This window comes from Camellia sinensis, chromosome 12 (assembly GCF_055761805.1).
Source record: "Camellia sinensis isolate YWXY chromosome 12, ASM5576180v1, whole genome shotgun sequence".
NCBI classification, from domain to species: Eukaryota; Viridiplantae; Streptophyta; class Magnoliopsida; order Ericales; family Theaceae; genus Camellia; species Camellia sinensis.
This window is the reverse complement of record NC_138972.1, coordinates 126,834,566-126,850,030: the sequence shown is the minus strand read 5'-3', so window position 1 is coordinate 126,850,030 and position 15,465 is coordinate 126,834,566. Positions and strand designations below refer to the sequence as shown.

Sequence of the window (15,465 nt, the reverse complement as noted above, 5' to 3'; positions counted from 1 at the left end):
TAGTGAGAATTAAACTGTATCTGGTAATATATTTTGTGAGTTCTATTGTCTTAGTTTACACAAATGGTTGAGCAGTTCAAGACATTATGTTCACTGGTTAGCTAGTAAATTCGATAGTGTCTCACAAGGGAAGGTTCAAAGCCGAAAGCTACCTATCCTTTGCAGAATATTTCCAATTTTGTACTCTCTGTAATTAGATTATGTTGTTGAATTTTCTCTCCGTCAAATTCTATTCATATGGGGGATTGTTGGAAAATTTGGTTTTATAAGGCTTATTTTGGGCAAACTTTGAGCCCAAATTTGAGTAGGGTCCACTTGTTTTTTGGGGTGGGTCCGAAGAAGTGACGTGTTCCTTGCCGCGTGGCAAGTCACATGGTGAAGACAGCTTGTCAAAACCATTTATGAGTGAATGAGAACTTTACGTCGTTTTTGGGTTCGTGGAATTGAACATTTAAAGAATTAAATGTGGGTTTCTTTGAAAGACTTGTCCCATATTGAAACTTGAAGAGAACTTATGTATGTATATAAGTTTTAGATGGCAACATTTGGGTTGGGCCCCAAGGGGCACCCTAAGTTTGTAGAAGGGAGGAGTTATGAACAAAATGAACTTTAGCTCAAACCACTACACAAGCGCGCGTGCTGCCACCGCCGCCTGTTCGGCCGAGCAGAGCCGTACCGGGCACGGGTGTGAGTTGTGGGTTAGGTCGGTTCTAACATTAATTTTTTAGAAAAAATTTAAACAAATTTTTTCTAAAATTTCTTGCGGGAATTAATTTAAATTTTGTAATTTGAATTTGAATTAAAAAATTTTGTCCATAAATTGTGTCTCTTTCAGATCAATTCCACAACAATTTAAAACAGTCCAAACAGGTCTTGAATCTGTTGCACTCGGACAGCTTGAATTTCTGATAGATTCAGATTTGAAGTCTGCCTAGACAGTTTCAGCAGTTTCTGTAACTGCAACAATTAATTTGTTCAACACTGGCCCTGTTTGGTAGGGCTTAGTTTCAGCTTATTTCAGCTTTTAACTTAATTTAAGTTGTTTTGATGTGTTTGGTTCAGCTTAATAATACAGCTTATAGTTTTTTTAACTTATTCTTTGAGTGGGGGAGAATAAGTTTAATTTATAAGTAAAAAATCAGCTTATATTCACAGTTATAAGTTATAAGCTGTTAGGCTATAAGTTATAATCACTTTTCCACAGCTCTACCAAACGGGGCCACTGGTTGCATCTGTTCATTTCAAAAATTAAATCTGTGTAGGTGTGTTTCATACTTGTTCGCACCTGTTCAATCTATCACCAATTGCCTATAAATTCATATTCATTTCCAGCATTTGGTAGACCTGAAATAGTTTGAAAATCATCCAGAAAAAAAACAGTTCTCTTCCATTTCTTGCGCTGTTTGCATAAAATTCTCCATATTAATTTTCAGGAAAATTAAAGAGAGTATAGAACACAAGGTTTTGTTTGCCGTACAAATTTGTTTGGAGTGTTATTACAAATTTGTGAAGATTATTCTATCCTGAGAGATAGACGCCACTTAACCGTAAGCATCGTAGCATGACGAATCTGTCTTAAGAACAGAGTGTCACACACTCGACTTGATCTTTTATTATTCATTTGGTTCGATAAAATAAATTCTGTAAATTATTTATTTTATTTTGTTTAATTTAGTTTCAATTTTTTATTGTACACAGAAGATTGTTCCAACATCATCTTTCTATACCATTCCATATCCCTTTTATAGGCTCCAATTTGAACATATACAAATGATCTGAATCGTCTACTTCGTAGGCTCATGATAAAAGTTATTCACATAAAAAATCAGTTTCATCGAACAATTATAAACAAACAAACAAATGGCATTTTGTTTGATAAAATGAATAGTTTAAGTTTATAATCATTTATTTTATGAAATAAAATGTAATTTATTTTTATATTTATAAATATTTGATAAAATTAATTTTTTGTATAAATAACTTTTATTATAAAATTTATAAGGTAGACAATTTGAATTATTAGTGTGTGTACAAATTGAAATCCACAAGAGATGTATATATGAAATGATATGGATAAATTAAAGTGTGGAGGAAAGCTCTGATTGGTGGAATCCATCTTCTAAATGAAAAGGAATCGAATCCCCACTTCTTCGTAGTAATCTATGAAAAGATTAAATTAAACACTTAAATGTGCTTTTCGTTTTGTAGATAAGATAAGATTCTGGAATTATTCAAATCGTACAATGACATTACCAAACTATTAGATTTCTCATCCATAAAATATAATTTCCTCACTTGCCTGGATGTCTAATGTCCAAATAGTACTGCTACCCATTTGGATTTATTTGAAAATGTTATTTTCAAGTTTATAATAATATTTTCCACATGCAGTAAACTCAATAGATATGTACCAAGCAATGTACTCATGAAAACTATGGGAATGTTTGATTTATTTTTCAAAAAACATTTTTTAAACAAAAAAAAATCAAAAATATATTTGGTTAAATTTTTTTTTCTACTATACGTCAATCAAACATTTTTTTTTTTCTCCTTTTCCATTCTCAATAATTTTTTCTCTCATCAATTCAATTAAAAAAAAAAAAAAAAATTATCCCAAACTCCAAAATTATTTTTAAAATATACAACCAAATAAAATTTTAAATTTTTTTAATAAATTATTTTTAGGATAATATCTCAAAATACAAGTCAAATAACGCGTATCTCATTAAAAATTCTATATAAAGGAGAGCCTCTCTGCCTCATCATCACCATCATAGTCCTTTCTATATGTGCTTCCTTGAGAACCACACATAAACCAATCCATAACCAAAAAAAGAAAAAAAAAAAAAAAAAAAAAACATGTTGCAGACTCAAACGCACCATTCTCACCCTGTCCTAAACCTACTCCCCTGGCGGAAGCCGTTTATCTCTTCGCTGCTCCGACCAAAACAGTCTTCGCTGCGAAAACAAAATGTTTGCTTTCGCTACGTTAATAGTAATCATAGTACCACCATTAAAGCTATATCATCATCATCATCAACCTCTTCAGATCAGACTACAATCACAAGTGTTAAAACTGTTGTGACAGTTCAAGTGGCCGTTGGTGGGTTGTTGTCGAACCTTGGGTTGGACCGTGGACTCGATGATATAACTGATTTGTTTGGTAAATCAATCCTGTTGGAGCTTGTTAGCGCTGACCTTGATCCCAGTAAGTATTTACATATATATATATATATAGATATTGTGTTGAGTGAGACAGGTAAATCCACTATAATCGGTAGAGAGTATAAATATGAGATAAAAAAACATCTAAAAGAATTCAAAACTAATATGGGATCTGCAGTAATCCCAGTGTATTGTTGGGCTCATTTTCTATTAATTTAAGCTTTTTCGATAACTAGTGAACTAATCGATTATCAGAATTCGTTTGAAGAGATCATGGATTTAGTCTTGTATCCGTTTTGTCTTTGTTATCGTGCACTTTGTATTGTGGTTTTACTATTTTTCTAGTCTTCGAACACCTTATTTCCTTAATCTGTTCGTTACACTGCATGCGAAACGAGATTAATTGTTAGGCCAATTTTGTAATGACTTGCCTTTGTTTGGTTATAATTCTCAGAAATTATTTTTAAAGGGTTTTTGTTTGTCTTTATTGATTTTTTTAATATTTTAATATCCTAAAAGAATATTTTGTAGGTACATCAAGATTAGATGCATCTAAAAAAAAAAATAGCTGAAATATGAAAAAAAAAATTCACTAAAACAAACAAAAATCTGAACAAAAATGCATATAGTTTTTTGTTCAAATTTTTTGCCTATTTTTAGCCAATTTATTTTACTTTTTAAATTCATCTTGATGAGGTAAATTTAAAAAGTACAAAGAATTGATTAAAATATATATAAAAAATAAAAATAAACGAAAACTCATCTAAAAATAGTTTATGAAAAATCAAACCAAACAGAACTTTAATCTTTTGAAAAAAAAAATTTGTAGTCTTTCCCTTTGAGAATTTTTTGAACAATTTATTAGCAAAAAATAAAATAAACATATGTTAAAGAAATTATGTAGAATCATAATAAAGATTCCTAAAAGGCCGATTTTTTTTTTGATTAAAAAAATGGATATGCATTTAGGTTATACTAACCTATTTGTCAAGGAGTGTTATCCCTTAGCACTTATAGTATATTTGTAAGGAATCCCACTGCCCTTATATTGGGGTTGAAACTTAGGCTATCGCGTCCTCCAAGTGCTAAAGAGTATATTTAACTCCAATAAAGAACTATAGAGATTCAAACCTAAGCCCTTGAGCGAGAAATTCGAAAGTCTTATCCATCAAACCAATTCCTATTGGTCTAAAAGCCGGATTTGGGAACCCAACTGAACCACAAAAGAATTATTTTATATTGTTTAACTTCTTCTTTTTTAATTTTTATCAACATATATTATGTATTAGCTAGTACTATAAGGCCCTGTTTGATTGGGAGATATGAAGATTAGGATTTGATATTATATCAAGTGGGATCCATATATCCCATGTTTGCAATTTTTTTTTGAAAGGGATTTAATATCCGGTGGGATTGTATATCCCCCAAAAGTGGAGGATATACAATACCACCCCCCCATTATATCATATCCCCTAGGTTGGGATATGATGTAAAAAGTCCAATTTACCCTTTTGTCTATCTAACATAATATAATTTAATATATTTTTTGAATTTAATATAATATAATTATTGAATTGAATTTAATATTATTGAATTTAATATAATATAAATATTATTGAATATAATATAATATAATATAATATTATTTAATTTAATTTAATTTAATATAATATAATTTAATATAAATTTTGAATTTAATATAATATAATTATTAAATTAAATTTAATATAATATAATATTATTTAATTTAATTTAATTTAATTTAATTTAATTTAATTATTGAATTTAATTTAATATAAATATTATTGAATTGAATTGAATTTAATATAATATTATTTAATTTAATACAAATTTTGAATTTAATATAATATAATATTATTTAATTTAATTTAATTTAATATAATTTTATTGAATTTAATTTAATATAATATAATTTAATATAAATTTTGAATTAATATAATATAATATTATTTAATTTAATATAATATAATATAATATAATATTATGAGAGCAATCTTGGAAATTATTTGTTATATCCCACAATATATTTTGTAAAACAAACATGCATAACATATATCCAATCTTATATATCAGGTCAACAAATATGACTTGGGGATATACTATCCAATACCTATATCCTATTCATTATATATCCTGACTAAATCCCACATCATATTATATCCTCCATTTTATATTCAGTGAAATAAACGGGACCTAAAAGATTCCCACAAGTTGTCTGCCATGTGCTATATATACGTGTGTTTTTTAATTTTTTAGCTAAAAAAATAAAGAAAAAAAATGTATATTTGGGATAAATTTTAATTTTTTACGAAAAATTATGTAATAAAATATTTTAATAAAATCAAAATGATCCTTCTATCTTTATTGACTTTTAACTTTTAAATAGTTAAATTTAAAAGATAAAATAATAATTTTACCTTCTAAACTTCTCTACAAACTTTTTCAAATAGTATAAATTTTTTAAATTTTTTATTAATTTTTTAACTTTTTAACTTTTATAAATTGTTCCGAATTGAATATCTTTGGTGCCGTATGGAAATGGACCCCTACGTGCACCAACCAAAATTAATTCTGACATATTACCAGATAGCTGAAGTCTGACATTTGCAATTAGGACGATAAATGATTTGCGCCTAATTGTGTTAGTATGTTTAAAATTATATATTAAGATTTTAATAAATTTGAATTTGACATTAAGCTCGATCTCGATAAAAATTTAACGAGTTAAACTTTAGTCGAGTTAGTTTAAACTTGACTCGAGTTCGAATCTATTCAGCAGCATTAACGAATTAAAAAATTATAAATTTATACTTATTAATGAGATTAAAGTGACAATTAAAATTTAAATTATACAATTATATATACAACATATATATAAGCATACTCAAAAATAAAAGTCAATATTTTACAAAAATAATAATATCTACCACCACTATTATATAAATGTATTATCTATAGTTAACTATTATTTATATTTATATTTTTAAATATATAATAACATATTTATTTTATTTTTTATACATATTTTTATATTATTTAATATACAAATAATAAATGTTAAACGAGCCAGTTAACGAGTTGAATTTTAATATATTTGAACTTGTTTATATTAAAATTTTAACTCGAACACAAAATAAATTTAACAAAATGAGTTCGAACGAATTCTTATCGAGCCGAGTTTGAATCTGTTCACGAACGATTCTGTTTACTTGCAATCCTATTTGCAACTATCTCATATTGTTTTCAGGATTTTTTTTAATATTAACAATTAATTTGAATTTTTTTAAAAAAAAAATACTTAAGCATTTCATTTCATTTTATTTTATTTGTAAAAATAATTTTGAAAATTCAAAAACAATTTTTAGTATTTATTTTCACCAAATTCGCTTTTAGTATTTTTCTTATAACATATAATAACTAGTTTAGCAATCTCTTCTTTAACAATTTATTATTTATTATTTTTTTACATCTTTAATGAACTTTAAAAAAATAAATAAATAAAAGCTCATTTTTTTAGATCCTACCAGAGAAGATGACTCTAAATATTTATAAATAAAATTAAATAAAAATTCACTAAAGCCGAAAAAAAAAACTTTAAAATTTCTTTTTGTCTTTCATAAAAGAAATATAGATTTTTAATTTTTTTTTTAAATCATCCTAGACTAGCAGGACCTAAAGACAAAGAATTCAAAAAAAAAAAAAAAATAAAAAAAAAAATATATATATATATATATTAGCTGTTGCCATTCAATACATCACACATAATTTCATATATATATATATTAGCTGTTGCCATAAAAAAAAGGCTACAAAACTACAACTAAACAAAGCTGAAACTGAAACCAAACACAGTGCATATATTTTCGTTCTTTTTGTACAAATTATTATCGTTCTTCATTTGTTTTCAAATAACCTTAAAAACCTACAAGAAATTTCTAATTAGATGTATGCTTTACTCATATGATCTTGATCAGAGACTGGATTAGAGAAAGAAACAATAAAAGGGTATGCGCATCGGATGAGCCAAGATGAGAATGAAGTGAAATACGAATTGAATTTTAAAGTTGCAGAAGAGTTTGGAGAGATTGGAGCTGTGTTAGTTGAGAATGAACATCACAAGGAGATGTATCTCAAGAACATAGCCTTTGATGGATTCCCTAATGGCCCTGTTTGTGTTACATGCAATTCATGGGTTGCTTCAAAGTTTGATAATCCTGAGAAGAGAATTTTCTTCACCAACAAGGTAAATAGCAAACCCGAGTTTAGTTTCTCTGTTATAATTTTGTTTTACTTTCCTTTTTTATCATAGCAAGTCGCGTTAATAAAGTTTATAATCCAACTGTTCCAATTAAAATTGAAGTAGATATTAGGAGAAACTACAAAAATAAATAAATAAATTAGGGTTTCACCCTTGTAATTAAATAATTTTATTAATTTATTTTCAATCCAAATCATTTGTCTATTTTCGTTAAATAAATTGACAAAAAAATACTTTAATCATTAAACTCAATATAAGTATACATAAAATGTCTAAAATATTATTTTTCTATCAATTATACTTAACAAAGTAAACAAATGGATTAGATTAAAAACCAATCAAAATATTATAAACCGCATAGTTTAAATTAATAAAATTAAAAATTTAATATTTATTTTATTACAAAAATCAAATCTTTATTTATTTTTATTTTTTTGTAATTTTTCTTAAATATTATTGTCAACATTACCACTGAAATCCAAAAAAAAAAAAAAAAAAATCTATTGACTAGTAGTGAACCTTATTGAACAAAAACCACTAATCCCAACGTTGCTGATGTTGGTGGTCCATACCAATATTACCGTCATTATCGTACAGTTCCATTGTATGATACAATTTGTGGGTGGTTCATTGTTGATTTGTATCCATATTTCATTTTCGAATTGACATCGCGCTCTCACCTCCACGTGGCATCCACTATGCACCAAAAAAAAAAAAAAATCATAAAATTTTTAAAAAGTTTTTTGGGAAAAAAAAGGGGTTCAATTTTTAATTTTTATTTATTTTGGGGTACGCCACTTCTCTTCTCACATTTTTTACTCACAAAAAGACAATAGATTTAAAAAAATCAAAAAGTCAATTTTTTACTAATTTCTTAAAACACCACAGAATAAACAATGATAAATTATAAATACATCTCTTGAGATTTGCTTAAATATATATTGTTCTTTATAATTTAAAAAATTACAAATACCTCTTTGTTAGAATTTTTTATTTAACAGAATAAACTGAAAAAATAGAATTAATAATTTCTCTTCTATATAATAATAAAATTATCTAAATTATTAATTGAAACATATTTTTAACATAATTAAAAACTATTAATTAACTTGATGATTTATTAATAAAAGAGACGATTTATTATGAAATTAGAAATTTTAAAGGGTAAAATGTAATTTTTAAAACCACAGTGAGCGATTTATATTTTAATTGAACCTCAGGGGTGTATATAATTTATCCAATAATCAATGTAAGAGTCTCTCATCAAAAAATAAAAAATAAAAAATAATGTAAGAGTCGTATTATACATAGATTTTCTAATTTTCAATTTTGACATTTCTGTCTACATAACATTTTTAACCGGCATATCAAATCCTAAATAATGTTCATTCGTAGCCAGTCTTAAAAAATGAACCAAGTTATTTGACTAACTCGTAGTATACATTATAAAAAAAATCAAATGACACGAATTTGACTTAGATCAAAGTTTGTTAGACATTAGCTCGAAAAATAAATAAGACAAATTTAAACATATTTTGAGATCTAACAATTAAGTTTTCAAGTTAAACTTGAATAACTTGCTCTTCTATTCGGGTCATTTATTCACATTCTTAAGAAGAAGAAAAAAAAAAAAACAATGGGAGTTGAGCTTATAAAAATTAGACACAAACATATATTAATGAATAAGATTTTATAGAATTTATTAGTAAGATTTTTTTATAATTATCTATTTATATATATATATATATTCTTGGAAGTGTTGTGTAACTCATTTTTTTGTGTTTTATAAGAGCAGTCATACTTGCCAGGTCAAACACCAAGTGGATTGAAGAGGCTTAGAAAGAAAGAGTTAGAAAATCTACAAGGAGATGGGCAAGGAGAGCGCAAGACACATGATAGAATTTATGATTACGATGTTTATAATGATATTGGTGATCCAGATAGTAATTCCGAATTAAAGAGACCTGTACTTGGTGGTAAAAAGCATCCATATCCTAGACGTTGCAGAACAGGTCGATCTCGATGCAAGACAGGTACAAATGATGTAGCCATTAATTAAATGAGAATATATTCATTTCATTAATTTTATATTACAATTCTAAGTTAATAAAATTTCATCACCAATCTTACTCACTATCTTTGTAACTACTTATAAAAGAAAATTGGATAAAAAATATCATTTCCATATATCATTTTCAATGGAATACGCAGTGCTATTCTAGTCTAAAAGTTATATTCACTTTTCAAACCTAATGAGATAGTAGTTTATTAAAACATCTCATATCTTCTTTAATCGTCAACCTTTGCAGATCCATTATCAGAGTCAAGAAGTTCAACCGTTTATGTGCCGAGGGACGAGAAGTTCTCAGAGGTGAAACAACTTACATTCTCAGCAAAAACTGTATACTCAGTGTTGCACGCACTGGTTCCGTCTCTGCAGACCGCCATTGTTGACACAGACCTTGGATTTCCATACTTCACAGCTATAGATTCACTGTTCAATGAAGGAGTAAACCTTCCACCACTCCAGAACAAAGGATTTTTGACAGATCTACTTCCCAGACTTGTCAAGTTCATTAGTGATACTGAAGAAGCCATCTTGCGCTTTGAGACCCCTGCACTCGTAGAAAGTAAGGCCAAGTTTGGCAATCCCAAATAAGTACACACTTTTTATCTTTTTTTCATCACATCATCTCTCTACTTTTCTGTACATCTTTTTGTAAACAATCCCTAAAAACCTGCAATCAACCATGTTTTTTTAAAAATTTATAACGGTATTAAAATATATATGGGTAGTATATGAACAAGTGATTTGGGATTAATTTTTTTTAAAAGTGAATTATTTTAAACTTTTAGAACTACTACTCAATTAGATAAATCAGAAAAAGTAAAAATAAATAAATAAAAAGGAAAGAAAGTTTGTTAAAGACAAAACAAAATAAAAAACAAATTTCTTTTGTCTTGAATTTTTTTGATTTATTTTTTAATTTTTAGATTCAAAAATAATAATAATTTGACACTTTTTTAAATAAATAAATCACTCGAAGCAAAAAGTTTATAAAAAAAGGTGATTTCTTTTAACTGGATGTAAAACAGCGTCATAAACTGATTATAAAATCAAATACATAATTATATGACCTGATATTATTATTATTATTTTTTTCAAATAGATCGCACTGATAAATTATATAAAATCTTATTTATCCATATGTATTTTTTGTCCTATTGTGTTTATCTGAAATCCAAAATTTCAATATATATAAATCAGTCGCTATAAAAAGATCTGACAAAATTTCTCTTTGTTTTATTTAATATTATTATTGGGAATTGCAGAAGACAAATTTTCGTGGTTTAGGGACGAGGAATTCTCCCGACAAACGTTGGCTGGTCTGAACCCATATAGCATACAATTGGTCAAGGTACGATGATATTTTAACAGTATTTAACTAACTAATTAGACAACAAAAGGCAACCCAATGCTAAAAGAATTAGGGAAAATTTCAATTCAGTTTAAAGTCTAAAAAATAATTATAAATAAATAATAAATTTTATAAATATTAATTATTAAAATTATTAATTTTACCATGAAATTGTAATAATTTTTGAAAGTATCATGTGTGGCAATTTTCCAAAGAATTAGGTAAGTATTTGATTTGATTTGATTAAATGCAGGAATGGCCATTGAGGAGTAAACTTGACCCTAAGATCTATGGGGCTCCCGAATCTGCTATTACCAAAGATCTTATTGAGCGAGAGATCAAAGGCATGATCACCCTTGAAGAGGTATTATTATTAATAATAATGCCATGCAAATTCACCCCCCAAAAAAAAAACATATAGAATTTTTAATTGAGTAAATTATAAATACACCCCGCAAATTCATAACGTCGTCACATAATTTGTTTTCGTGATTTTTTTTATCTATATTTTTTTTAAGGTGTCAAATTTGGTGATATGAATGAATGTATGTGTGCAGGCATTGCAACAAAAGAAGCTATTCATGCTGGATTACCATGACTTGCTCTTACCATATGTGAAGAAAGTGAGAGAGATAGAAGGGACTACACTCTATGGATCCAGGACCTTGTTCTTCCTGACACCAAATGGCACGTTGAGGCCGTTGGCGATTGAGTTAACTCGGCCGCCCATGGACGGTAAGGCTGAGTGGAAGCAAGTGTTCACTCCAACATGGGATGCTACAGGTTGCTGGCTTTGGAGGCTTGCTAAGACTCATGTTCTTGCTCATGACTCTGGCTATCACCAGCTTGTTAGTCACTGGTTAGTAAACTCTACTACCCATTTCTCAATTCTGATTCAGTCTTGCACCATCTATATCATGGTTAGTAGAGGCCGGTCTATGACCGGGCGAGCGGGGTGCTCACGAAGTGACCTTCCCCAATCGTACCCAAGTTCCCGAGCCGAGGCATTACATCTTTTTTTTTTTTTTTTTCTTTTCTTTTCTTTTCTTCCACAAATCTCCTCTTGAATTCTTGAACTGAACACAATCTTATAGTAATATATGGAGTAGTATGCATATGTACAGATGTGTTAGTAGTACTGTATTCATTGCGATTGAGTTTTGCAGGTTAAGAACACACTGTGCGACAGAGCCATACATAATAGCGAGCAACAGGCAACTGAGCGCGATGCACCCCATTTACAGACTACTGCACCCTCATTTCCGGTACACGATGGAGATCAATGCTCTCGCTCGTGAAGCTCTCATCAATGCCAAAGGGATCATCGAGACATCTTTCTCCCCTGCCAAGTATAGCATGGAGCTTAGCTCTGTTGCCTACGATCAACAATGGCGGTTCGACCACCAGGCTCTTCCAGCTGACTTAATTAGCAGGTAATTTACTTTACTTAACTAAAAACAGAGTTGTTTCATTTACATCAAATTTTTAGTATTTTGATTCTGATACATCCCCAATAGGGGCCGAAATCTTCTGCTAACTTTTTTGTTTTGCTAAAATGTTAGGGGAATGGCTGTGGAAGATCCAACCTCTCCTCATGGCCTAAAGCTAACAATAGAGGACTACCCTTTTGCCAATGATGGTCTTGTTCTCTGGGATGCCATCAAACAGTGGGTTACAGACTATGTCAAACACTATTACCCAGATCCAAGCTTCATAAAGTCCGACGAAGAGCTTCAATCATGGTGGACAGAGATCCGAACAGTCGGTCACCAAGACAAAAAGGACGATCCGTGGTGGCCGGTTCTGAAAACCCCTGAGGACCTCATCGGCATTCTCACAACCATGATCTGGGTAGCCTCCGGTCACCACTCTGCAGTCAACTTTGGCCAATATGCTTTCGCAGGTTATTTCCCGAACAGGCCAACCATTGCCAGGAGGAAAATACCGACAGAAGATCCATCGGAGCAAGAGTTGAAGAATTTCCTGAACAAGCCGGAGGTAGAACTGTTGATGAGCTTTCCTTCGCAGATTCAAGCTACCATAGTTATGGCAGTTTTGGATGTTTTGTCAAATCATTCGGTGGACGAGGAGTATATAGGGAAAGAGATGGAGCCAACATGGACTGAGAATCCGGTTGTGAAGGCAGCGTTTGAGAGGTTTAATGGGAAGTTGAAGGAGCTTGAAGGAGTGATTGACGATAGAAATGCAAACTTGAGTTTGAAGAATAGGGTTGGAGCTGGGGTGGTGCCTTATGAGCTTCTGAAGCCGTTTTCGGAGCCTGGAGTGACAGGAAAGGGAGTTCCTAATAGCATCTCAATTTGAGAACTCATCAATGGAGTTGAGAACAACTAATTGGTTTGGATGTAACCTACAACTAAAATGAGACATTTTGAGCAGACGAGGGAGTGGGCTAAGAGATTAACAGTGAGAATTGCAATCAATCATTTTGCAAGACTAAAGATAAAAGAATTGCCGAGTTACTATTTGAAATATGACTGTAATGATATCAATGTAATCTTGGTATTCAATAAAGTTTAGTTTGTGAGAATTTTTAGATTAACGTTAATATTTGAAATATGACAGTGTAATGATATCAATTTAATCTTGTTATTCAATAAAGTCGAGTTTATGAGAATTTTATAGATTAATGTTAATTTGGTTTTTCCTTAAACTTGCAAGGGTGAAGCTCTTCAAATTCTTCCTCTCATCCCGTTTCACAAGAAAATATAAGTTACTATTCACGTCCCAAATAGACCCCTTTCAATTCCCAAATCCTATCAATCGGCCAAATCAACCCTAATCTGAGCTTCATAGTCCCTATCTATGCCACCTGCTACAGATTCACTTGTCCTAGCCAGCAACTCCCTTCCTTATACCTTTAAGAGTCACTACAACATATAAGAGTTTTAGAGACTAATTTTTTTGATCTCTAAAAGTAAAAATTTTGTTGTAAACACTGCAGGAATTTTTGGCATTAGTGACGTTTAAAAAACGCCACTATAAGCCTTAAAAACGCCGTTAAAGGATAAAGTGGCGTTTATAACTTTCGTCGCAGAAACGGCCGCCGTCTTAGGTATATGACGTTTATTAAACGTCACTAATGACTTTAGCTGGCGCTTTTTAAAACGCCGTAAATTCTCATACATCCGTTATGTGAAAACCGTCACAGTTAAATGTTGACGTCATATGACGATATTTAGTGAAGTTTTTTAAAAAATGCCATCTTTTCTCCTCTTTTTTTTTTTTTTTTTTAAAAAAATAGCACTATATGACAACATTTAGTGACATTTTTTCAAAAACGCCATTCTTTCTCATTATTATTTTTTAAAAAAATACCACTGCTGTTTATAGAAAGAAAAAAATATAAATAACTTTCATTTCTGCAAAATAATGCTTCTAAAAAAAAAAAAAAAAAAAAAAAAACAAGCAAAATAAAGATTCAATTGCCAAATTGCACTATTAGCTAAATAAGATCAAATCTAAAAGTTAAGGATTCTTATATAGAAGCACATAAATAAAATTAAACCAAACAAGTTTAATTCCTTTTCTAGATGGCAACAATTTCACATTTGACAAACAACAGAAGAACATTGTAAAATTTCCTACCTGTTTATATTTAACAACATACCATACCCCCAAAAAATGTTAATAAAACCATTAAAATATTGGATAACTCATTCATGGGCCAATGTTTATTTCAAGGAACTAGCTGGCCAATGCTCCTACAGAAAGACACTGGAATCAGTCATAAAAAAATAGAGAAACTAACCCAAAATAAATAAATAAATAAATAAATAAAAGTTAGCAAATTATAATAATTGCCAATAATAAAGTAAGCACATTAATCGCAATCCAGGTTTAAAACTCTCACCTCCACGACCTGTAAGCACCCACATTCAAAAAACTTCGCGTTCATCACATAAATATTTACTCATAAGAGAGATTACAGACAGTTCGAGTATGGAGAGCACCACCTGAACTTGTTAAAAGGTAAAAAAAATATGTTATTAATGCAAGAACACATTAATTATGTAGAAACAATAAATATTAAAATAAAGTAGTTGTTTATTATTACTTGTGAAGATCAATTCTAGTTTTCTTAGAAGCACTAACAATGCAACAATGTAATTAGAATAGCCTAAGCAAACTAATAAAATAATTTGTCAGCATTTTGCAACATATAAAGGGAATGGAAGGCTATATCACCATGAGAAGACAAGCAAAGAGGTCCTTGAGCAGCCAATAATTCATATAGTTGTTAATGATAGATTTTTAAAATAGATACGTTTCATTAAAAACAATGCGTTTTATTAGAAAAGATACGAGATTATTTACAGAAATGAATAGTGTATTACCTCCATTGAGCTACTGTAACTTGTAGGCGACACGGGCTGTAGTTCATGGCCATTTCTTTCAACAGGGAGACGGTGTTGAATCAATGACATTGCAACATGTCTTCTTAGACTACTTGAACTTGATGATTGGAACAAGAAAAGGGTAAAAGATCAATACTAACTGAGAAGGACCATCATAATCTGTATGAAGTTCAGGGTGGCATTCAGGAGGAAGTTGTCTTCTAGCTAAAATTTTTCATCTGGAGAG

The 15,465-nt window shown here is 29.7% G+C and overlaps 1 protein-coding gene across 1 annotated transcript; it reads left to right on the top strand.

Moving 5' to 3' along the window:
• Nucleotides 1-2,717: 2,717 nt before the first annotated feature.
• LOC114302338 (linoleate 13S-lipoxygenase 2-1, chloroplastic-like) lies at nt 2,718-13,498 on the top strand. Its single transcript, XM_082899832.1, has 9 exons — nt 2,718-3,208; nt 7,161-7,429; nt 9,240-9,477; nt 9,754-10,074; nt 10,778-10,863; nt 11,117-11,227; nt 11,421-11,722; nt 12,030-12,296; nt 12,426-13,498. Exons 1-9 carry the CDS (start codon nt 2,860-2,862, stop codon nt 13,183-13,185), a joined length of 2,703 nt encoding a protein of 900 aa, XP_082755958.1. The 5' UTR covers nt 2,718-2,859; the 3' UTR covers nt 13,186-13,498.
• Nucleotides 13,499-15,465: the final 1,967 nt, after the last annotated feature.

What these genes read in the sequence shown, in the direction of transcription:
- LOC114302338 (XM_082899832.1), top strand. Translation starts at nt 2,860, where the DNA reads ATGTTGCAGACTCAAACGCACCATTCTCACCCTGTCCTAAACCTACTC. An exon ending in TAGCGCTGACCTTGATCCCA is followed by an intron (nt 3,209 to 7,160) that starts GTAAGTATTTAC and finishes GATCTTGATCAG; the next exon opens with AGACTGGATTAGAGAAAGAA. An exon ending in TCGATCTCGATGCAAGACAG is followed by an intron (nt 9,478 to 9,753) that starts GTACAAATGATG and finishes CAACCTTTGCAG; the next exon opens with ATCCATTATCAGAGTCAAGA.